Source organism: Poecilia reticulata, chromosome 13 (genome assembly GCF_904066995.2).
Source record: "Poecilia reticulata chromosome 13, P_reticulata-male-v2, whole genome shotgun sequence".
In the NCBI taxonomy this organism is placed as follows: domain Eukaryota; kingdom Metazoa; phylum Chordata; class Actinopteri; order Cyprinodontiformes; family Poeciliidae; genus Poecilia; species Poecilia reticulata.
Window position 1 is genome coordinate 12,771,442 of NC_088842.1, and position 23,121 is coordinate 12,794,562.

At 41.2% G+C, this 23,121-nt stretch overlaps 1 protein-coding gene across 4 annotated transcripts; it reads left to right on the top strand.

The window, feature by feature from the left end:
• Positions 1-1,089: 1,089 nt before the first annotated feature.
• Positions 1,090-22,418, top strand: LOC103474588 (uncharacterized). 4 transcript variants are annotated; one of them, XM_008425680.3, is made up of 34 exons: positions 1,090-1,412; positions 1,492-1,715; positions 3,339-3,500; positions 3,874-4,053; positions 4,287-4,407; positions 4,542-4,622; positions 4,737-4,953; positions 5,042-5,204; positions 5,470-5,658; positions 5,740-5,914; positions 6,927-7,066; positions 7,783-7,959; positions 8,920-9,050; positions 9,134-9,291; positions 9,630-9,857; positions 12,502-12,840; positions 12,918-13,066; positions 13,333-13,591; positions 14,518-14,688; positions 14,792-14,949; positions 15,061-15,201; positions 15,484-15,625; positions 15,715-15,866; positions 16,036-16,161; positions 16,372-16,561; positions 16,703-16,777; positions 18,012-18,122; positions 19,344-19,403; positions 19,539-19,655; positions 19,811-19,962; positions 20,206-20,292; positions 21,403-21,549; positions 21,699-21,881; positions 22,061-22,418. In XM_008425680.3, exons 1-34 carry the CDS (start codon positions 1,310-1,312, stop codon positions 22,175-22,177), a joined length of 5,325 nt encoding a protein of 1,774 aa, XP_008423902.1. In that variant the 5' UTR covers positions 1,090-1,309; the 3' UTR covers positions 22,178-22,418. The 4 variants fall into 4 exon arrangements, with proteins under 4 accessions (XP_008423902.1, XP_008423904.1, XP_008423903.1 ...); XM_008425682.3 differs by having other exon boundaries at positions 14,536-14,688; XM_008425681.3 differs by having other exon boundaries at positions 4,548-4,622.
• The last annotated feature ends 703 nt before the right edge of the window (positions 22,419-23,121 follow it).

Consider the following 23,121-nt stretch of genomic DNA (forward strand, 5'->3'; position numbering starts at 1 on the left):
GTATCCAAAGTCTCATATTTATCCCACTACAATAACAGAGTTTAGTAAGACCTTGACTACTGGATATGAAAACAGGCCTGTTGACTGTTTTCTGCACCTCCGAGTTTTAGATGTAAGAAAAAAAACGTGCACACAAACGTGGTATGCTGAACGCAAATGAGAGTGGTTATAAGTAAAATGTTACATAATTACATTATTTAACTCTTGTGTTCAAATGACCAGCCAGCTGACAGTGCTTCATATCAATAAGCAAAGCTTTTGTGTGTGTGCGTGTGTGTGTGTGATTTTACTATGGAGCAAAGGGCAATCCTTTGACACTGATTATTGAACAAACATGAAGATATTAGGGTCAAAGGAACTACTAGCAATGATTAAACCTAACAGTCTATATCGGTAACCGATGAAATATGTATTTGTTTGAACAGTTTTGATTACAGTGCATTACGGCAGAATTAGTTCACTCACTCAAAGAGTGTTTCTCGCAAAACGGACATGTCGGCTATTAGCATCAACTGCGGCGATCTTTACTTTGGAGCTATCTACAGGCAACTTAAGTTTCTGAAATGAGTCGTCGGCGAACAACATGTTGCTCAGTTTGAACTGAACACGTATGAACTCTTTTGAAACATATGTAGAACAGAATAAACATCTTTCCTGGATGCAAACATTTGCCATCAACAGACAAATCACACATAGTAGTGTCTTCTGTTTTATCGGATAGAAAGTACTCTCTGACTACTACGTTGTTTTGGAAAATGCTTTGAAATAAGAACTTGTTGAGAATTGCTCCAATATATAAACGGGCCCTGAATAAAACTATAGGTTCAACTGAGGTCATGAATAGATCTGAGGGGTCCTTTTGGTAAAACAGTCATCAAGCAAAGGAAAGCAGTGTTCACTCACATAGAGCGCCAAATCAATAATCAGTGTCATGGTAGGATTGAGAAGAACAAATAGAGTAAGGTGATCCTTCAGCAACAGGCAGGTGCTCTTTCTTTCCCCCTGCTGCTTTCCTCTGAGCAGTCGCTTTACTTTCACTGTCACCTAACCTCACTGGCCTTATAAATCATTCAGCTCCCCACTGAAAGCCATGCACACTAACTTGCCTGGTGCATAATCGTTTGTGGAGAACATCGGAGTGCAGAATTTTGTCAATGGACTACACTCACAGAGTATTACATCTGATTTTGTCTGTTTCTTCAAACCATGGACCGTGGATGAATCACTTCAAGAGTTTGTGTGTGAAGCAGAGGAATTCATGGGAAATGTTGGTCAGCAAGTCAGTATTTGAAAGAAAAACTATGCAAACATGCAGATGCATGTGGTTTGGCATTTTGCAGTGGCACTGAGTGCAATGGCCCAAGAGAGAAACATCAGTCAACAAAACAAGGAAAATCTGCACTGCCAGCCAGGTAAGCTTTCCCAACTGAATTTTTTTTCTTATTATCACTGCAACAGTAAGACAGAGTGACATGTTTTTGCACATATTAGGTTTCTACTGTCCTCCAGCCAGCTTCAGTCCGGTCCCCTGTCCTAGAGGCACATATGGGCCAAATGCTGGAGCTGTGTCTGAAAAAAGCTGCCTGACGTGTCCTCCACAACACTACTGCCCTCGACCAGGCCTGCCTTCCCCCCTGGCCTGTGGTCCTATGGCTGTGCAGCCTTTGTCTGGCCAGGATGTCTGCATCTGCTCAGGAAATGGACAGCGTTTTCAGGTGTTTCTTCCCATGTTCGTTGTTCGTGTGTTTTTACAAGGCATAAAGATCAGCACAGCAATTCCTACAAAGTGAAGAAGCATCCGCTCCAAGTGTGCTTATGATTTATTTTTTGCCTTGTTGCCCTTTCCTCACAAATACAGTGAAAGGAGTAACTTCCTGACTGTCACTCAGAAATATTAGACGATAAGCAATCTGTAGCTTCAAGCCAAGGGAGTTCCAGATAGTATTACTGTACAGAAGGATCTAGTTTCCCCATGTGGCTGCAGTTGCATAGGTGTTGACCTCTCTTCTCATCAGCTCAGGATCAAGGGAATGAGATTTGGCCCTGGCTGTCTGTGTGAGAACACTTGTGTGTAGAAATATGGCTGCAAAACCTTGAAAAGGACTTACTGTGTACTTAAAGTGGATCAGAAATTGTAAACATCTCTGTTAAAAGTGAGAGTTTTCTGACGCAAGATAGAAAACCTTTATAAATCCTTTTAAATCGTTCTCCTCCTTTATTATAACATTTATGATATATAAATAAGCATACAACACTTGCAACCTTTGGCCAGAGATATGATAGAACAAATTAATTTTGTTGTACAAAGGTATAAGTCAGGGGAAGAGTGCAAAAATAATTTCCACAACTATATTTATATACATGTATTTCCTTTTAATTCATGTAAAGCACTTTGAATTGCCTTGTTGCTGAAAATGTGCTATATAAATAAAATTACCTTACCTTACCATACCATACCATACCCAGTGGCGCAACTACACATTATTCAGGTGGATGCGAAAACATAGACCCCCGCCCCCAACCCTCCTCCCAGAGAGAAGGAACGCTGGGGTGAAGGAACGACGCTCACTCGCTTCCCCCCATCCCCCGAGGCGACGATACGTGGAGGGTAAAACTCGCTACATTTACCTCGTTATGTGTGCGAGGTGAAGGAGCGTTAGGCGCACTGAAGCGTATGGGAAAAGATCATCGGCGCGCCGCCCCCTCCAGGCGGGGTTTTGGCGCCCCCTCTGGTGCTGCGCCCCTATGTGTTGCATACCCACTTTTTGCGCCACTGACCATACCATACCATACCATACCATACCATACCATACCATACCATACCATACCATACCATACCATACCATACCATAATGTGAAAACAGCATTCAATAAAGAAAATACAGGACTACGGCGAGGTTAAAAAACTGAAACAAAGAAAGAAAGATGGAAACTGGTCTACTGGGGCAGCCAAGATGTGGGCTATGGCAACACTGGAGAAGCAGAAAGAATTTCCTGCTGTGTTCTCAGTCTGATAATCTTCTATGTTCCCCATGGAGACAAAGCTTTGAGTTAGGTTATAGGTTGGAACATGTGTTGCACGCAGTTTGTAGGCAAAGGGTCAAATCGGGTAGTCAGAGAGATTGGGCAAATGCTTAGTTGACAGTAGCATCCCAGCAGCACCCCTAAGAAAGTGAAATAGAGCAGAAACCATAAGTGCAGAACCTGATAAAGAACGAAAGTTGCTGTAGTTGAAAGTATCATTGTTTTCGTCTTTGCATTAAATCTTTGTCTTCGTCATTTCAACCAATCGGCAAATCGTTTCTTAGACCTTTTTATCTCTCCTTTTATACCCATAGAGAACTGATGGCCGTTGCTTCTGTACAATCGGATACCAGCCCAGCAGTAATGGAGAAATGTGTGTGCAGCAGCTGTACAGCATCTGCAGAAATGGAAAGTCTCGCACACAATATGGGGACTGCTTGGACCAGCACCAGTGGTCTCTTCACTGCAAGGACAAGGTAAATGCTTGCACTTACGATATGGCCCTTCACATACACTAAGGAAGAACTAGGGGAAAGGTCTTTGGTTTATCTTGTTCAAAATGATATGAGACAGGAAACTCATACAGAAGATATGTATGACCTGTTTACAGAACGCGTCGAGTAAGCACATAGGCTACAATCACTGAGTTTAATGAGTACAACCTGGATGTCTTTGCCCTTTACCCCATGAACCTGACAAGCCTCCAAGCTTAATAAACCCAATTAATATTTAACCGTAAGCTGCTTCCTGTGACTTTTGCTCAGCAGTGATTTCACAGTTGTGTTGATTTAGAGGAACTAGTTAGAGAACGTACATGTCACAAGAGTTGCATTGGCTGTTTTTCTGCAGGTGTGCCAATCACCAGAGGACTACCGTGGTTATGACAGGGAGCTGGGTCTGTGTGTGTGCAGAGAGCCTCCAGGCAGAGCTGCATGTGGAGGCCTATGCAGGTGGAAGCCAGCAACCCACCTGAAGCTCCAGTGCATATATGATCAGGATATGGCTCTGACATGGAGCTACGAAAGTCAGGTGGACAAAAGAGTAACACTGATAAAATGTACCAAAAGAATGTTATCTGAATGTTATCTTATATTTTAACTGTTCAATGTTTTTTTTCTATTGAATAAAACACAATAGACAAATAAGCCTGTTCCGATAATACATACATGCATGTATTGTAATCTTCATTGTGAAACTGCAGCCTCATCTCTTGTGTTGCATTGACCTATTAACGGTAAAGACTTGTCATTGTGTGGCTGCAGGTGTCAAGCGTCTCAGGCGGTGTGCTGGAAGCGGTTTTTGAAAGGTGGGACTCCCGGGGGACTCTGCAGTGCCGCAGCCATCGCAAACCCTCACGTCCTGTCTACATTGTTCAGACAACAGGTGGAGACGCACTTTCAAACAATCACAGACACTTACACAATAAGGTTTTCCTATCTAGCAAGGCTGATTTCTTTGTGGTTCCCTGTCACACTCATGACCTCCTTTTTCTTCTTCATCTGTATCACGGCTGCTAGAAGCAGGACTCTTTGGCCTCCTCAGCGGTCTCCCAGAGGAAATCCAGCAACTGTTTCCAGACCGCACACAGAGCTCGGCCGGTTTGTCACTGCCGCACACCAATCGAAATAGCAATGAACGCACGGAAATTCTCCACACATGTAAACCAAATTATTGCGTTATTGAGACTGCTGTTCTGCATGACTGATTTACAGACGAAGACTATGAAGTTTTAGATGAGATCAGCGGTGTGGAAAATATCAGTGATGCAAAAAGAGAACCTCGTTTCAGACAGTGGAACAAAGACCCGAGTGATGTTGAAGACCAGAGTTTGTCGAGAGTAACTGGAGTCCTCAACCCGACAACGTGTCTCCAACTGGGGGATGTTTTACTGTTCACCGTCAGCACACGCCATTACCCGCTCTACGACATGTAAGTCAGGTGGTGGATTCTTCCAGGTTTGAGTGTTTTGCTACTTTTGTTTGGACATTTTTGTTCATCGTCTCTGCACTTCTTTCAGTGACAATCTCTACAACACAAACAGCGATTTTGACTGGGGTGCACTCAGACTGCTGGAAGAGGAGCTGACCCTTTCCTGGACTCCTCCTACTTTATTTTCGCTGGTCTTTAGCCACCAGGGGGTTTACGTCTTCACACTTAGCAGCAATCAGCATAAACACATGGTAAAGCTCAATTAAAAAATTAAAGCTACTTTGTTACGTCATAATTTCATTTCGTAAAAAAAATATTATAAAAGCATTTAATTTCAAAAGCTGATGTATTATTTTTTGCTGTTTTGACTTAAAAAAAACAACTCTCCTTTGTGTTTGGATTGAATTGACATGATCAATACTAAGAACAGCACATAAAAAAAGTTAGCAGATGGCTAATGCAATTTGTGACATAAATGGTAAAGCGTCACTAACTACGGATGCCAATGCCTTCCAGTATGTGCGAGTGATGCCCGCAGGGGGCCAGTGTTATGAGCCTGGACCCTTCTTCCCAACCATCCCTCGACATCTGACCCAGATGGGAATCAGCAGAAGACGTGATCTGTTGCTTCGACCTGATTGGCTGGTCGCCGGCGGGCTGTTGTTTGGAGCTGTGGTCGTTCTCTGCTTATGTGTCGCATTGCTGGTTCGTCTTTTTTAGGCACACAAGCGTTTTAGACGTTCGCTAATCTTATATATAGTAACTTTAAAACATTTGTGTTTGTAGATTATGTTCCAGGAATACGGGTGGCCGGAAAAGAAGCCAATCGCAACGAGGTATCGTTCGTTGCAGCTGGCCTACCAAATGGATGACTACGCATCAAAAGGCTCAAGGGTTTTCACAATTAGGAAGACCCATCGGAATCAACAGGCTAGGCTAATGAAGGACTCCATTCAGCCAGGTGGAATACTCCAATTATTTACCCATTCATTAAAAGCCTAGGAGATAATTTGTTTCCCGACTTACATTCAAATGAGATAGGCAACTTTAGACAAATGCACCTGCAACGTGCACCGACCCCACGTTCTGTCCAAACACCAGGCCTTTGAGGACCCCAGTGACTTCTTACGCAACACTGACACTGACCTTTGGGTGGTGCACACATCCAACCAGTTACTGTTAAAAAGACTGACGTCACGAAGCTGATGGCACGTGTTTGGTGACTAACAGCGAAAAAGAAAAACAAGCATTTTTATCAATGGGGCCCTTTCTTCGGTTTACTATTGTACAGCTTTTGATGTCATTACTAGGAAGAACCAACCAGAACTTTACATCAGAATAGATGTTCCAAAACACCCACACACACGTGCACGCTCACCCACACGTGCACACATGAACAACAGCTTTCAATAAACTTTTAATGCAGCTCATTTAAGGGCCCTTGTAAAAGTATTTGCATACCTTAAATTTGTCCATGTTTTCTAACACACCTGTCAACCTTACAGAAACTCAATGAAATAGATCAACACACACTGGTGGTAATGGAGGGGTGACATTTACAGCAAGCTATAATCGAAGAAAGAGCTATTTCTGCAAGAAGGGGAGAAAAATATCTCCCAGTGTCCAAAGTCGGTAAAGACCTACACCAAAAGAGTTTCAGATGTAAATGTGACAAAAGGTAGTTCAATGTAGTGATCTGAGGGGCTAAATATAAGAATGAAGGATTCCACGCATCTCCCCAAACATGTAGCACTTTGTGATTTTCTATTTATCACATCCACTCACAATAAAACAGGATGAAATACCCTAAAACTCTACATTAATTTATGGTTGCAATGTCACAAAAACCTTAATTAATACAAATACTTTTACTGAAAGTTGTAGATGTTCTTCAAAATAATTTCCTGACGTGATTTGAAATACATTTATTCCCTTTTTTTTATCCCTGTTTCTCCCTGTTTTGTGAAGAGCAGCCTGCCCGGATGTTTTGGATGAGTTCTGGGATTATGAGCACCAGGTGGATTTGGAGGCTTTCAGCAGCAACACTTTCTACAGCCTCCTGCTTAAACAAAGCCTGTCTGTCACTACGAGGCTGGGGAAGCTCACAACGGAGGTAGAAACTTCCGGATTATTTGCCAAGTAAACTGGCAGCAAGGGAACCGACACTGATTCCCTCTTTTATCCTTCGCACACTTAACCTTGTCGCTTCAGTGAAGCAGAACTGTTCAGGAACACAAAATCCATTTGGGACTTTGTCTCTTGTCAATTTGCCAATCCATGTGTTAAATATATTTCTTTTAGTAACCGGGGATATTGTTGGTGCCTTTTTTTTTGTTTTGGAGTTTGATGTGAGAAACAGCCCTGAGTTTAGCCCTGAGGCTGGAGTCTTCTCATAAAAATGAAAGAACATTCTAATGAAGCACATCTTTACATTCACTTCTTGACCTCTAAATTGATTTCATAAAAGCCCTGAAAGATTGGGCACATCTTCTCTTTCACTGTCTCCTGTCCCTACTCATATGCGTTTCACAGATCATTCAGGTTCATTGAAACAGGCTAAGTATCACATACGAAGGTCTCTGTTTTCTTCTGTGCACTTCTCTTTGTCCCATGTCCTTCCTATTTAATTGCCTGGATGCAGTTTAGAGAACAGATTAATGTTACAGCCCTGAAGAAGTGCAGCGATAGACATGTAAGAAGAGACGGTGCTGCATAAATGCTTATGTCTCCTGAGGACTGGAGATGTTTGCTGAGGCTGCATGATTGCAGGCTCAGATTACAACAGTTTTGTGATGATTTGGTCTCTAATGTGTTTTTGTGTTTGTCCAGGTAAAAGAGATGTATCAGGGAGTCCTTGGGAAACTACAGCTACTCCACCCAGGCATGATTGCCGAGGAGAGGGTGGGGGAAGGGTACGAGAGGATGAGAAAAGAGATGGAGAAAGAAATGGGGCGACGGAGGGCTTTGGCCTCCCAGCTGCGAACTTTGCTCGACAATCAGCTTGAGGTACTGTACATGTCTCATTGTGCAGTGTTCTTACATTTTGATCTTTCCCACATATTCTCATGTTGGGATTATACATTTCAATATGTTTTAGTGGGATTATGATTGTGAAGAAATATAATTAATGCACCGTGTTTGCTGCAGCGCCTCCAGATTTAATGTGCACCTCTCAGCTGCAACATTTGCTACTACTTTAGTATTTTAGGTTAAAACCTCTTAACGGGTTGGCACATTTAGACTACAATAAAATTGGTCTTTTGATCTCATTTTGGATGGAGGCCATCTTGTAAATATCAATGTTAAATCTTGCTGTAGGTTCTCAGATGTATTTCAATCTGGACGTTGACTGGGCCATCCACGCAATGAGTGTATCTAAAACAGTCCATTGTAACTCTGGCTTTATGTTTGGATTGCATATTTGATTTTTCACCAGACATATTGTAGTGTCACCTGACCAGAACGCCATCCCCCACCTGTTTGATTTGACCTGTCATGGTTTTTGACAAACTGCAGAAGTGATTTGTTACGGATTTATTCATCTTTTGGGGGGGAAGAATCAGACTAAATTGGGCTAAATTGGGCTCCATTTGTTTCAGGTTTTTGATTGTTAAAAGATTCACCCTTTACCACTGTTTTTGCCCCGCCTTGAATATCTTGAAGATTTTAGTTATGGAACGGCAAACTGATTATCGAGAAGTATGAATACATTTTAAAGGCAAAGTAAAATCATAAATAAAGGTTTGTCAGATTGATAAATCTAACTAAATATGCTTGTTCCTTGAATTTTGTGGTGCTTCTCTGCCAAATAATCAAGAACAAAGTGCATTTAATAATACATCCTCTCTGACAGTTTAGCAGGCAATAGGAAGAAATGCCAAACACTGTAAATCTTAGAAGCAAACAACTAAAATTAACAACCTACCAAAGAGGATAAGTGAAATAGATGTCACTGGTTCCTTCTAGGTTCTGAGACGAGATCAGCAGGCCAAGCAGCGGGTCTACAGTGTATTCACCACTCGATGCAGGGAGTGCACCGGACTGCTGTCCAAGATTTCCAACAGCAATCAGGCCTCTTGTGAGCTTCACCAGCAAATGTAAAAGATTTGTCAAGTATGGATTGACGAGATCTGAAATAAATACTATGTAGTTTTAAATATATTTTCCCACCAATGTTAAGTTCGACCCAAAGGCTGACGTGCCTTGTGGATGAAATGGGGGAGCTGGTGGGAGCAGAGTGCCACCGTCAGGGAGCGTGGGGGCTGTTGGGTGAAGGCACCGGGGCCAAGCTGCTCTGCCCCGACACAGGAACCGTCCTGACCAAAGACGACATCTTTGGTGAGTCAATGAGCCCTGGAAAAGAAGAAGAAGAAAAGAATCTTCAGTATTTTCTGAAGTAGTACTACGATACCATGAAGGACTTCTTCAATGTTGGAGAAACAGCACCATCTACTGCTAAAAACTTGTGCTGCAACAAAGAAAACAAAACTTGTTAAAAAGGGGAATCAAAAAAATTGCAAAAACATATAGCCTCTATCAAGAAGGAAAATTATTTAAATAAATCCCTTTTTTATTCTAAAATACTTTTTTACAAGTTAGATTTGTTAATTGGTAGTATTATCAGGATTTTTAGATAAAAATAAATAAAAAAAAGTTCAACCTCTGCCTCCTCTCAGGTCCTGACGGGTCTCTGCGTGTCCCTGCTGCGGTTCATTGTGATCCAGTCACCGGGCTCATGAAGCCAAACCCTCAAAGCCACATGTTGCTGAGCAGCGGCCACACCATGGCAGTGCCACCTGATTATTTCATTCACCCTCAGACTGGCAGAGTTTTACCCATCGTTGGCAACGTGGCCTATGATCCTGTCAGTTCCACATTAGTGTTTACTACGGATCTCTGCACAGGTAACACTGCCGATTCTATCCTACCACACATACTATGATGAAATAAAACGCCATGTTAAAGACAGAGAGAATACTAAACAGAATAGAATAGAAATATTGAGGTGTCACAGCAGCGAGTTAAGGTACCGTATTTTCCGCACTATAAGGCGCACCTAAAAATCTCCAATTTCCTCAAAAGCCGACAGTGCGCCTTTATAACCCGGTGCGCCTTATATATGGACCAATATTGAGCAACAACAGGTCTAGCAACTAAGGTAAGCAGCCGCCGACTTCATTTTCCCCGTAGAAGAAGAAGTGCGCGGTGCATGCTGGGATAGTTGTCAGAACGCTGGTTTGTTAATAAAGTTTGATAATAAATTTAAAGCCAGGGGGGCAGAGGGGCGGGGAAGAGAGACAGAGACAGCGGCGGCAGCATGTCGGTTGGTCTGTGTTACCCAGAAAGAAGTTGGGCACAATATCACAACACCAACAATGAAACAATGGCTGGGGCAGCCTACTATATAAAGTACTCGGTGACCACTTCTTTACAAGTGTGGATGTATAATAATAGAGTACGGAACAAATTGCCAACCCAAACTGAAGCGTCTATTCTATGTGCCTTGTAATGTGGTGCGCCTTATATATGAAGAAAGTTTTAAAATAGTGCGGAAAATACGATAAGTGGAACATGCATACTCACACAAAGATAAGAATAATGGAAATTTACTGCTCAGGTAAACTGAAAGTAATGTGCAGTCTTTAGAGATATGTAATGTGCATCGATAAATATGTACTTAGAAGACAACAGGCTATTTACAGGAAACGAGGAAGCTGATCAAACAGGGATGCTTCAGTTACAGCAGAGTTATGAGGGCTCAATGAGTTTGTTTGGAGCAGATATGGCTATAATGTCTTAGAGTTGCCAAGAGGAAAGATCTGCTGCTGGTAATAAAAATAAACTCAACTGCAATAACAATTATGCATCCTAAAGGTAAATAAAAATCCTTTACATTGAGGTGTTTTATAATGAAACAATTATGTACAAATGCAGAACGACTAAATAATTTAAAATATATGACATGTAGAGAACAAAACGGGTGTTTCTTTCAATTGCCTGACAATCAATCAGACTAAAGTTTCCTGTTTTGGGTCAGAAAAGAATTGCCTCAATGATTTGAGCTTACTAAGTACGTAAGTAACTATGTTAATAATAACTTTTTTTTTTTTTTTTAGATTTTGAAGTTAAAATACAATGTGAATTGTTCAGTATTTGGTAGAATTGCCTTTTAAACTGTATGATTTGGGTCTGATCTTCTGGGTATTCTTCCACAAACCCAAATAGTTCTTCCACAAACCCAATAGTTTGCTGGAAACCTTTCAGGCCTGCCCAGATATTTTCTATGAGACTGAGATCAGTGTTTTTGAAGACAACTCCAGAGCATTGACTATGTTGTTCCTAAATCAATTTTTAACACATTGACTCTTAGGAAAACCCATTTCTACCCAAGATTCTTCAGCCAAGATTTAGCTTCTTCGCTAAAGATTTGAGATGTTGCTTCAATATATACATGTAATGTTCTTTCCCCATGATGCTGTCTATTTTGTGAAGTGCACCAGTCTCTTTTGCAGCAAACTCCACGCTTCACAGCTGGGATGGTTTTCTCAGGCTTTCTCTGTGATGGTCACTATGATCAAATACTTTAATTTCAATTTCATTAAAGCCCAGGACATGCCTCTAACAAATAGGTGTTTTGTCCTTTGCAAACTGGAGTCTGGCTTTTTTCTAAGTAATTTGGAGAAATTACCTCTTTTTTTTTTTTTTTTTTTTTAGCAATTTTAGCCCTTGTAAGTGCACGGCCCATTTTACTGGCCATAATGACACTCTCTTACCACCAGGATCTTCAGAAGTTCTTGTGCTTTTCTTTTTTTCTTTTTGGTTGATACACACATTACACACCAACGTATATTAATCTCTGGCACACCAAACTGTCTTCTCCAGTGGTAGGATGGCTGGAGATTTCCATTAATGCTAATACTTCCACGTAATTGTTGAATTAATGAATGTGAAATTGAATTCTTCAGGAGATACATAATTGATTGAGCCCATCTGAGTGTTTGTCTGATGTTCTATGAATGTTTAGAGGTTTTAGAGATAGAGAACAGACTGCAGAAAGATCAAGGAGCATGGGGTCAGGGATAAGATTAATGGAAAAGCTTTGAACGGTAAAACAACATGAGGGATTTAACAACTTAATGCCGTTGGCTGCCTACTGTCGCCACATGCTTGTTCAGTAGCAGGGATTGCTGCAAAGTCACTTACTCAATACTACTGAGTTATTTTATTTTTTTACCAGTTGGTATAATAATCTGGGTGTGACAGTATTGTGAGCTAGGATTGCAAAGAAGAAGGGGTACAAATTTCAGTTTCCAGATGTGCAAAACAGATAGAGGCTGATTGTAAAATGAGTATATTTTCAATGAACAGTGGTTCTAAAAGGTTTTGACTACTGGGAGTAAATACAAAGGTATGTCAAATTTTTCTGACTTTTATTCATTAAAAAAAAATTGAAATCATTTCTCATTTTCCTTTCAGCTCACCAACTGAATAAACTGTCTTCCTTGATTGTAATGTGAAAAATACTTTGTGTGCTTTTTGCTGCATCAGGTGATATCAGAAAGTTGGACAGCCCCCTCCTTCCATTTCTTCCTTTTCCTACCTCCTGCCCCTCAGAGCTGCCCCTGCCTTGCATTCGTCTCAAAGGCCCAAAACCAGGTCATAGGTTACAACTGGGCATGCCCACGGCAGATCCAGACACAGGCGTCCCCGTACCCACCTTGGCAGTGACTATCCACCCACAGACTGGACTAGTTTACCCCCTGGGAAGGCTGCACACCTGCCCACTTTCCCGCCTGCTTCAGCCAATACAAATTGGCTATCCCATGCTGGACTCCAGGACAGGGAACATTGTGCTCACTGTTGGGGTCCATTTAGATCTGGTGACAGGTGAGCGTTGCTAGATGTCTGTTATTACTTAAATTACAGCTCTTTTGTCATTTGGACTTGCTCTGCTTGTCCTCTAGGAGATGTACAGCCAGTAGGTGGAGCGCTGCTTGGCGAGGTCTTCACCGAACCTCTGAGTGGGCAGATGGTGAGAGTAGGAGGAGTCACCATCAGAGCTGGACAGCTGGTGCCTCATGCAGGAGGATATCAAGCATTATTAGACAGCAAGGTACATGATTAACTCCAACTCCAGTAAAAATATGATTTGATGTGCAATACTTGTCACAATACCAAGACATGAAACGACCAAGCGGTGAGGAAAGTGTTTCGTTTTCCCTCATCATTTCCTGGTGAGCTATGTTTTTTGAAACATGTGGTAAATACATAACACAAGCACAGACTTTGAGAGTAAACCAGCGACTCTAAAACTGTACGTTTGCAGAGTGGCTTCATAATAAATTACCTTTGAGTGACAGAGATGTTTATTTGGCTCAGGTTCTGGCTGAGATGCTTAAAGCACTGGACCTCCTGAAACCGCTAACTGATGACTGGGGTTCAGACCCGACTCTGCAAAATATGCAGAGCCATCCGGGCAACGAGAACATAAGCGGTCGACTGGACGATCTTCTAGCTGCGAGCAAGGAACTTGAACAGGCCTGGGAAAGGAGTCTGCACTGTGGGCTGCAGCTGTGGACCCGGTTTGAGATGCTGCTGGACTGGACTCTGCATCTGCAGCAGGACGGTGGGACACTGGGTAAGGAATCCTTGTGAAAAAAAACCAAAACACTTTTTGGACCATTTTTTCCCTCAGTTCAACGTGTTGCTTTGCTCTCCGTTGCTTATTTAGATCCTGGCTTATTTTTCAGTTGCAAAACGTGAAAAACCCACACAAAGCCAACAAAATACAGACGCCTGACAAGATCAGCCAAAGAAGAGTAGATTATATCGCAGTAAGAACAGAAAAGATGATTAGTGGGTGGTGAAGATGACTGGAGTTTTAAGGGGGGCTCTAAGTATTTAATGAGGGATCGTCCAGTATGAGTGTACATGTCTCCATAAACACATTTCAGTCTGTCCTGGGAAGGTCTGATAGAAGTGAGGCTGCCGCTTTGGCCTTTGAAAAGCTTAAAAAAACTTTCTGAACCTGTCTCAGTGAAAGTGGAACACTCACCTTATCCACCATATTTGTTTTGAAACTGAGACAGAGCTGGCCAATGAGCAGTGAGCACACACGTGCAGACAAAAAGGGTCTTTATTTTTTTTTTAAAGTCTGACATTTAAGAGAGTCAGAAGCCTAAGAGGAACACACATTTCTTAACCCAAAGTCTTTTCACTTGACCTTTACATATCACAGACAGCTACCCTTTACAGAACTAAGCATGTGACCAGTTTGTCTCATATGAGCCTAAATTTAACCTTTACACTATTACTTTTTCATCTTAATGGAAAAATGCCTAGAAATACCATGGAGTACAAAGAAGGTCTTTACTTATTCTGTGATAGAGGTGCTTTTTAATGTTGATGTAAAGTTCTTTAAGGCCATTAGCAAGCATCTGAGGCTCAGAAAACAACAATTTGTTTTTAGTAAGAATCTTGTCCCGCCTTATTTTACCTGATTTTATATGATGTCTATTTTTCATCAAGTTTATTTAATTTGCTCGTCTTTGTGGGATGAATCAGGCGAAATGCCTCTGCCAGCTTCAGATATGTGTCTGCCAGCTCTCCTGGGGATGGAGTATCTTGACCCTATGGGATCCGGTCTGAGTGTTCCTGTGCTTGGGTGCCAGAGGGATCCTGTCTCTGGGAACCCAATTCCTCTGGCAGGAACCATGGAAGACCCGAAAGGAAAAGGCATGTCGATAATAACAAGAATCTGCAATTCTTCATTTTATTCATTTTATAATTATGCAAGATATTTACATCAGCGAGTCAAGCATCTGCTTGCACCCGACAGGCTTGGTGGCGATCCGTTATGGAGCTCAGGCTGTGGATCCAGTGACTGGGCTGTTGGCCCCAGTAGTTGGAGCAAGACTGGACGTGTCCAGCAAAAACATCGTGCCTATGACGTCTTCATTCTGGCTGATGATGGCAGAGCAAACAGATGGTGTACAAGTAGGTGCACAAATCCCTAAATCAAAAGTTATAATGTAGTAAATGAAGTCACATGGATGATAAGGCAGATAACTGATCTGGATCTTGTTTTTTTTCCGTGTTCTGTGTCAGGTGGAGGCGCTGCAGAGGGAAATGTGTGTGAGAAACTCTTACTGGCAGCAGCAGAGGCAGCGTGAGGAGGACGTCCTCATCGATCTGGACTCGGCTTTATGCCAGCATCTCTTTAGTGTCACAGATGCAAATTCTCATCAGGTCAGCAGGGGGCGTTTATGCTGTTTGTAAAGAAGAGCTTAGTGCTTTCATGGAGGAAACAATTCAAGACTTTTCAAGCTTTTTGAATGTGTATAAATAAAAACAGATACAATATATTTGTTTTAGAACTGTATTCTTGACAAGATTCTAGATGCTGACAGTGAATGCAGAAATTACTAACTGCATCTTTGCCCTTTGAGCTTTACAAGAAGATGTATGTTTGTGTTTACGTGTGTATGCTTTATTTGAGCTTGAATGAATAGTCTGTATATATTGCTGCAGGTCCAGTGGTCAGGGAAGCAGCTGAAGGAGGCAGCTGTCGAGCTGCAGGATGCTGCACAAACTGAGGTGCAGAGAAGAGCAGCTCAGCGCTCGTTCCTGGCTCTGGTCCTGCCGCCACATGCCTTACACATCCTTACGTGCGGTAACATCACTTCCAAGCATAATGCCACTTTGCAGTGTTTGATTTGTATTGCAGCACAATAAGGTATGAATATCCATGCCTGATTGTAGGCGATGAGGAGGAATGGGACCAGCAGTGTGGTTGGCACTCAGCCCTTATGTCTGGCCTCGATAAGCTGGATGTGTGCATGGATCAGCTGCAACAAGAAAATGAGAAGTGGACGTCCCAGCCAGGAGAGTGGTCTACAAGCCTCCATGTGATGGTAAGAATAATTGTTTCTAGGCTTAATTCTGACATCACGGCGGGGACGTTTTTTTTTTTGGCCTGAAATAATAATTCTAAAAAAATGCTTCAACAAGTCTAGGTTTGTTCTCAACAACAGCACTTTTTGATTATAAGCTACTAACAATATAAAATCATTGGGTTTTCAGGACAGAGAGCTGAGGCACAGAGAAATATGGGAGCAGTGTTGTTCCACACAGACAGCGGTGGATTCTGCTCTCATGTCGCTCCATTTTGTCAGACATGTTTCTCGGCTGCGTGCCAACACAGCCCAGGTGAAGACACAGAAGTGCTCATAAGATTTACAAGGCATGGTATCGACAACTGGATATATGTTTAAAAACAAAGCTAGATATTGTATGTAACACATTACATACAGGAGGTGGATTAATTGCATCTCCGTAGATGCAGTTACTCATCGCTGAGATGCAACTTCAATTGTTAGCTCTTGTAATGTTCCCATTTTTCTGTCTGGCTGTTTATAGGCAGTACTTTGTGGACAGTTTTGGTACAAAGACTACGGTCTGGTCCAATGCAGTGAATATAAGCCAAACGTCACCATGATGGCTCTGCTCCAGCAGAGGGTTGTACCTCTGCTTGAAAGACTGAATGTGATCCTGGAAGAAAAACCTTCAACAAACCTGCTGTCCAATATCTGCAACCAGCAAATCTCTGGTACAAGAGCATCAGCCAACTGCATCATCACGTATCTCACATCCAAACACCAGTGCTGGTCTTTACCCGCGGAACTACTGAGGACAACTAAACGGTTTACAGGTTGTTTACTGCCAACGTCTGTTTTCTGATGTGTCTTAGGCTCATCGAGAAAGCAGGAGTTTTGCCTGGAGATCCCATCCAGAGTGTGGACAAGCTCTGTTCCAGTGGTGAAAGGTACACTCTTTGTTAGCTCTAGTTAGGCCCAAACCTGTTCACGCTCGTTGCATGTTGATTTTCATTCAACCAAGAGGTTTGTTTCTGCTTAAAAAGGAGACAGGCATTTCTAGAATGATATAACTATGTAAAACGAGTATAAATATCTGACAAATTAACAATTTAGAAAAAAAACTATTTTATTCAAAAATGGTCTGCTGAAAACTTCTAAAGTGCACCTTCTAAAGTGCACTTTAAAAACTAGATTATAGGCATACAAATAATGCTTTTAAATGGCTTTGCTGTGACAGAATATCTCCTCGGGGGGATATATTAGAAAGCAGGAACAATGACTCAGCCAACTTTGCTGAGCCAAATTTTTACAAGGGTGATACTTTTTAACCTGGTTAGATCACTTAGGTGGAACACACTGAACATATCACCTGAATTAGAGCAGTTTATGTATATCTTTCTCAATAATCAAAAATCTTTATTGGGATTACAGCAGTCAGGCCCTTCTCACAATATCCGTCAGTCTGTATGTTTCCACTGGTGTAACTGTGTATTTAAAGTCCTTCACATCATTAAACATTTGTTTTTTTTTTAAATCACTTGTCATTATTTTTGTGATAGGATTAAATCTTTTCAAATCACTTCTGAAATTAATTTTCATGTCAATTTATAGCTATTTTGCTCTCTAAATGTTGGAGTCTGCTGCGTAACAACGTCCCTATTCGCAAGCTCAAACTGTTTCATGTCATCGAGAATGTAATTCAGACTGATTTCAGTAGATATGTGTCGCGGTTGGATTCTGATGTGATCTGAGAACAGACCAGATCAGAGTGTGGAAGAATCTGAAATCAGGAAGTGGAAAAATTGGGTTGGATCAGTTTGCTTTGGAAACAGATGTCGGCAACTTCCAGTAAACTTTATTATCACTCTCTTCCCCCACATCACCGGGCATCCAGGTGTTTCAGTTACGTCCGGCTTTGCCTTTATGCAGCCCAGACGGTTACACTAATAAAAAAAAATCCTGTCCACATTTAACCAAAGCAGGAGTTTTGTGTCTTTTTAAAGTTATCCTTTGGCTAAAACTTTTCCCACAAATGTCCCACAAAGCGAGAGTCGTTGATCATTGGAGATAGGCACCAAACACCTAGAATTCAATATTTCTGTCTCTAATTTACAGTGAATCCCTTAAATTGATTCCTCACTTGTATAAAGCAGAGTAAATGTCTCTCTTGTGTGTCAAAAGGGAACTCAACCCAGTCACTGAGAGATCCTGTAAATGTTGCTGAATCCCAGGACGGCATCCTCCAGACCTGCTCACAGCAACAGCCTGCATCGTCTGGTGTTCGCTCACAGGGTGAGATACGACAACTGCCCTCATCAAACCTCCTCCCCGTAGAAAATGTTGTGCACTCTGTAGATAGTTCTTTCTGTAGATGGTAGATGTACATGGTTCTTTCATGATGTGAGGTGAAGCAAAATGTGGTTAGCCACTGTTCAGTCTGTTCCAGATAGCAGTAGCATACAATCAACTCAGAATTCAGTGAACACTGGTTAGAAGCAGCGTGAAACCTTCCTCTCTTTAAGTTTTAAATGCCGAAACAGAAGCGTGTTGTTTGTTCTCGTGATGTCTCGAGTTGTTGATCAACTGAGAAACAACTGAGGGCGGTCAGGGGGTCGCGGGGTCGGTTTACTCGGTCGTCGCCGAGTAAACCAGGAAACGCAGAACAGATGACAATCAATGTCAGAACATGAGCAAACACTGAAATAACCAGAACCGCAAACCGAAGGGATTCACAGAAACACAGAGCCCAAAGTGACACAAACAAACTGCAAAAGTCATACAAGATGTGACAAAAATGATGTATTTAATTTCTCAGAATGATGTACCATTTTAATACTTAATAAAGTAAGTAAAGTATTACTTAAAGCAGCCTGTTGTAAGGCTTCAACAACCAGTGGAGGTCATTCAAAACATTGGAATAACTCATTCAAAATAATCTTGAGACATTTCTAAGCCTCTTACAAGACTCAGAGGCCGCTAGATTCTCCTTTCTAAAAGCCTCTTAAAGCTCTTTTAATGTTTCCAATCAATGGTCAGTCTCACTTCAACAGTTAGGATTACTTCAAATTAAATGTCTGGTGTCTAAAAAGGGCAAAACTTCTTTAAAGTAATGAATTTCTCATTAGGTGCACCTGGTATTACATTTCAGCACTTTCAATTGTAAATAAATGCTGGGGTGTTGTGGCTTATTCCTTACCATTTATAATTTTTCTGATTATGTCCTTGGAAATATCTCAGCCCTCGATCATTTTAAGTGACACAAGCTCAAAAGCTTCTTGGCTCTCGTTTCCGACTTTCAAATGATATTTTCCAAATACTGTTGATAAATGGATGGAAGAAACCTGTCGTCCTCACCTCAGTTTCAGCATGAATGTGATCTAAAGAGTCGTCTGTCACATCTTTAGGGTTATTAAATTTACCTACGCTCAGATTTTTGCTGTTTGTGTTTTTTCTGTCATGCACATTTACCTAAACCCAGGAACTATCCTCATGACGGTCCTTGTTTCTTTACAGAGAGTCAGCAGACGAAGGACCCTGCTCACTTTACACACGCAGCTGTCACTACTACTCCAGGTATTCCTTATTATATAAGTAAGGGTCTCATTAGGACCACATTTTAGTCCAAAACAGCACATTTACTAACAGTACATCAAAACACAGGACGCATTTATGGAATAGACATCTCATGAACTTATTTGTGGCCCTCAGAGGAGCAGTGGAAGAGGCTGGTGGAGGTCTCTCCTCTCTCCCTGTTCTTAAAGGACTTGGAGCTTCGGCTGAAGGCCTGGGCTGGGAAGGCTGGTTTACTTGGACACGAACTTAGTAGTGAGTGCAGAAATTTTCATCCATAAACACTGGAGATGTTTGGTCAATTGTGTAAATACCTTATTGCAGTTTTAGTCCACTGCATCATGGAGTCAAACTACCATCTGAAGAAAAGAAGAACGCAATTTATATAATTTCATTTTGATTAATCTCAGACAGAGGAAGCGGTTTTGTGGATGTCCTGGATGCCCAGTGGGAATGCGAAGGAGAGCTGATCCCTTTGGACCTTTCAGTCCTAAACCCCAGAGAGTTCCTGGTCTACCAGCACGGATTGTTCCTGATTGATACGCTGCATAATCTCAAACTGGTTGGTGCTCAGCTTTCACTCTGCCTGGAAACATGAACCTAATAAGCTTTGAAGCACAAGTGTTGGTAATTAGCATTTTCTTTTAATTCAGGCTGTGAGAAAATCATAGAATATTCTATTTATTAATCATTTTTGTGTATGTCCTTTCATAGTGCAACTAGTGACATGCACTTTTACCATGTTAGTCTCTATAAAACCTCAGATAAATGAAAATACCTTCGAGTTTTTCTTCTTTTGTTACAGACTCCAGCTGTTTCACTTCAGATAGCTGTGAGCCTGCCAAACAACAACTATGTAAACAACGCCTTCCGGAACTCTTTCTTTTATCAGGTAAAGTACTGCTTTATGATGGCGTATATACCAAGATTTATTTTAAAGTTACTTATACGGTTGTGATAGCTTTGCTGCTTCCTGACTGGACCAGCATCATCACTCTAGTTTTAAAAAATATCTTAAACTACACAATTTATTACAAATTGTCCCATGGTTTGGAAAAATAAACGGTTGAAATAGAATTCGCTGTGCGCTTTATTTATTACTAAAGTTATCAAAGCCGGGTCTCCTTTATACCAACAGCTTCTTCTCTCGCCTTCAACAAAATTACATGGAAATGATCACGTAGCTGCAGCGTCTATACTTGAAATCTCTCCAAAATACACGTAGCTCTTTTTCAGCTCTCTTTCATCTTTCTTTTCCAACCTCAGACTGCATCTCAAAGACTTTCGATTTCCATGCAGCCATCTTGATCTAAAGAGCAGCAGCTCCTAGCTGTAAAACATTTACACAGGTGACACCTGAAAAAAGGTAAACAATCCAGAATTACGTCCAGTTATTGGGCTTTTATTGGGAGTGGAGGGGTCACACGATCTATGCTGCTTAAAGTTCAGAGTGAAGTTTACACAGTCTGTGATGATTCAGTGACCACATGGTGCTGGATTGGCAGCAAACTCATCTCACCAAAATAGTTTTAAGAAAAATAGCCTTATTGCTAATATTTCACAAAACTCGTTTTTAAAACTGGAAATAAACGACAGCACTTTCACTTGCTCAACTTTTTTCAATTTTTTAGAAATATATATTTTTTACGGGAACAGAGAGCTGAAGTAATGAGGCCAACCCAAGGCAGATTTCTTGTAAATAAAACCTGCGGTGGCGCTGTAACTTTCATTGGCCCAGCTTATGTGGTCTGTGGTTAGTTCCAGAATCGGCGTCAATGTTCAAACTGCTCCAGCGTTCAGCTTACACGAACAAGGGCTGCAGGCCTTGAAGTTTTCTGACTGTCATAAAACAGTTAATGTTATTCATTGAATCCATATTTTAAATATAGCAAAACGCAGTCCACTGAAATTATTTTTAGCACTGGGTCATGCATGTTGCGTTTCAGTCCATCTGCAAGATGATTAAGTGATTCATGACCAACTTTATTTTGCTTATGCACAGGAAGCAGAGGAGACGCTCTTTGTCCGCCGTCAGAGGCTGCAGTGTGTCGGTGGTTTCTCTCTCATGCTCCTTCACTGTCTCTCACACATTAAAACCAAAGACATGAGCGCCGACTTTAGTCCGGCCTTCCAGAGACTTTTCTTCAAGGTGAATGGAAAATCTATAAAACCTGAAGAAATCTAAATAACGGCGATATTTTCATTGCTATGTAACTGAAGGTTGAAGCTGGAAGTGCTTTCAAAAGAACATTTGTTTAATTTTAATTTTAATTTTTGTTGTTGTTCACTTCCTGCCAGACTCTACAGGACTGTTTGCAAGAGCTCTTTCAGGCCAGACTGAGCATCCGTTCTGGACTGGATCCAAGCTTGTGCGTTGGGTTTCAGGAGCAGGGTGACCTAAAGGAGGCGCTGTCAGACCCCCATGCTGTCTCACTGCTTCATAGGCTTCATAAACCAAGCAGAGGATTACTGTCCGAAGATGTAAGAACTGTAAAGTCCCTCTCTGTATGAACCTACAGGCATAGTATGATGCTCAACTTTTGCTTTTCTGTTCAAATCTGATAATCTGCTTTCTTTCAGTCTAAATGTGGATTTAAAGTCTTTTAAGTCTAACCAGTTCCTTCTTCCATGTGTTGTGTGTTTGTTTTGTGTTTGTCCAGGAGGTAGAGAAAATGCTGGTGAAACACAGAGAAGCGTCTCTGTTATCACATCTTGGAGGATTTCTGAGAGAGAGAAGCTCTGAAGCCAAAGAGCCACAGGAGGAGCAGAGTGGCTGAACCAACAAGCATCATTATCTAATATACTTGCATAGACCCTCCACTACGTCAAGAGATAATACTGATAAAAGTAAAGATCAACAGATGAGTTCAGATGGAGGCCATATGAACAAAATACAAGGTTTGATTCCTATCACTATCAGATAATAATCAAAACTTCCAGGTTTTCAGTTTTGTGTAAAGATGACTCTCTCTTTTACCAAAAATGTAACACATTAAATTAAAATTTATGTCAACAATTGTATAATTTCCTCACTTTTGTGCAACCAGGAACCTAAACTTGAAAAAAAACCCAACAAAAAACATGTTTGGTTCTGAAAGTCAAGATCCTCAATTCAAGTGAATAAAAAGCAGCCAGAACAAAATAAAAATTTATTTTGCACAGTGGCGCAGTTGGTAGCACTGAGGTAGAAAGAAGGTCCTGGGTTCAAGAAAATCTGTAGATTTTCTTGAATCTACAGATATATAATCTATATATATATTATATACTTTAATAGATTCAACTAAATAAAAAAGAAACAGGACAAAAAGTCCACAATTTTTGCTCATGTATACATTTGGAGTTCAAATAAAAGCTTATAGTATGGCAGTGTTAGCAAGCCACTGTTGAATACATTTCTGAAAGCAAATGCAAGAGTCATTTTTTTCATACTAGCGTTGTCTACTTAAATCTTCTTAGTTGTGGTTAAAAGCATTTTTTTCTTGCTTCTCTGTAACTCTTGGGGGAGGAAGTGTGAATCAACTCCTCACAGGTTGCAGCTATACAACATTTTTTGTGTTTGTGTATTATTTAGAAGTATATTATTATTACCGTTATTTTACACTGCAAAACTGCTAAATGTTGCTGAATATTTGACAAGATTAAGTACATTTATTTATTCCATCCTGGCTGAAAGACATTGTTCCACATTCACTTCTTTGAATTTGGCCAAGACGTCCTGCTT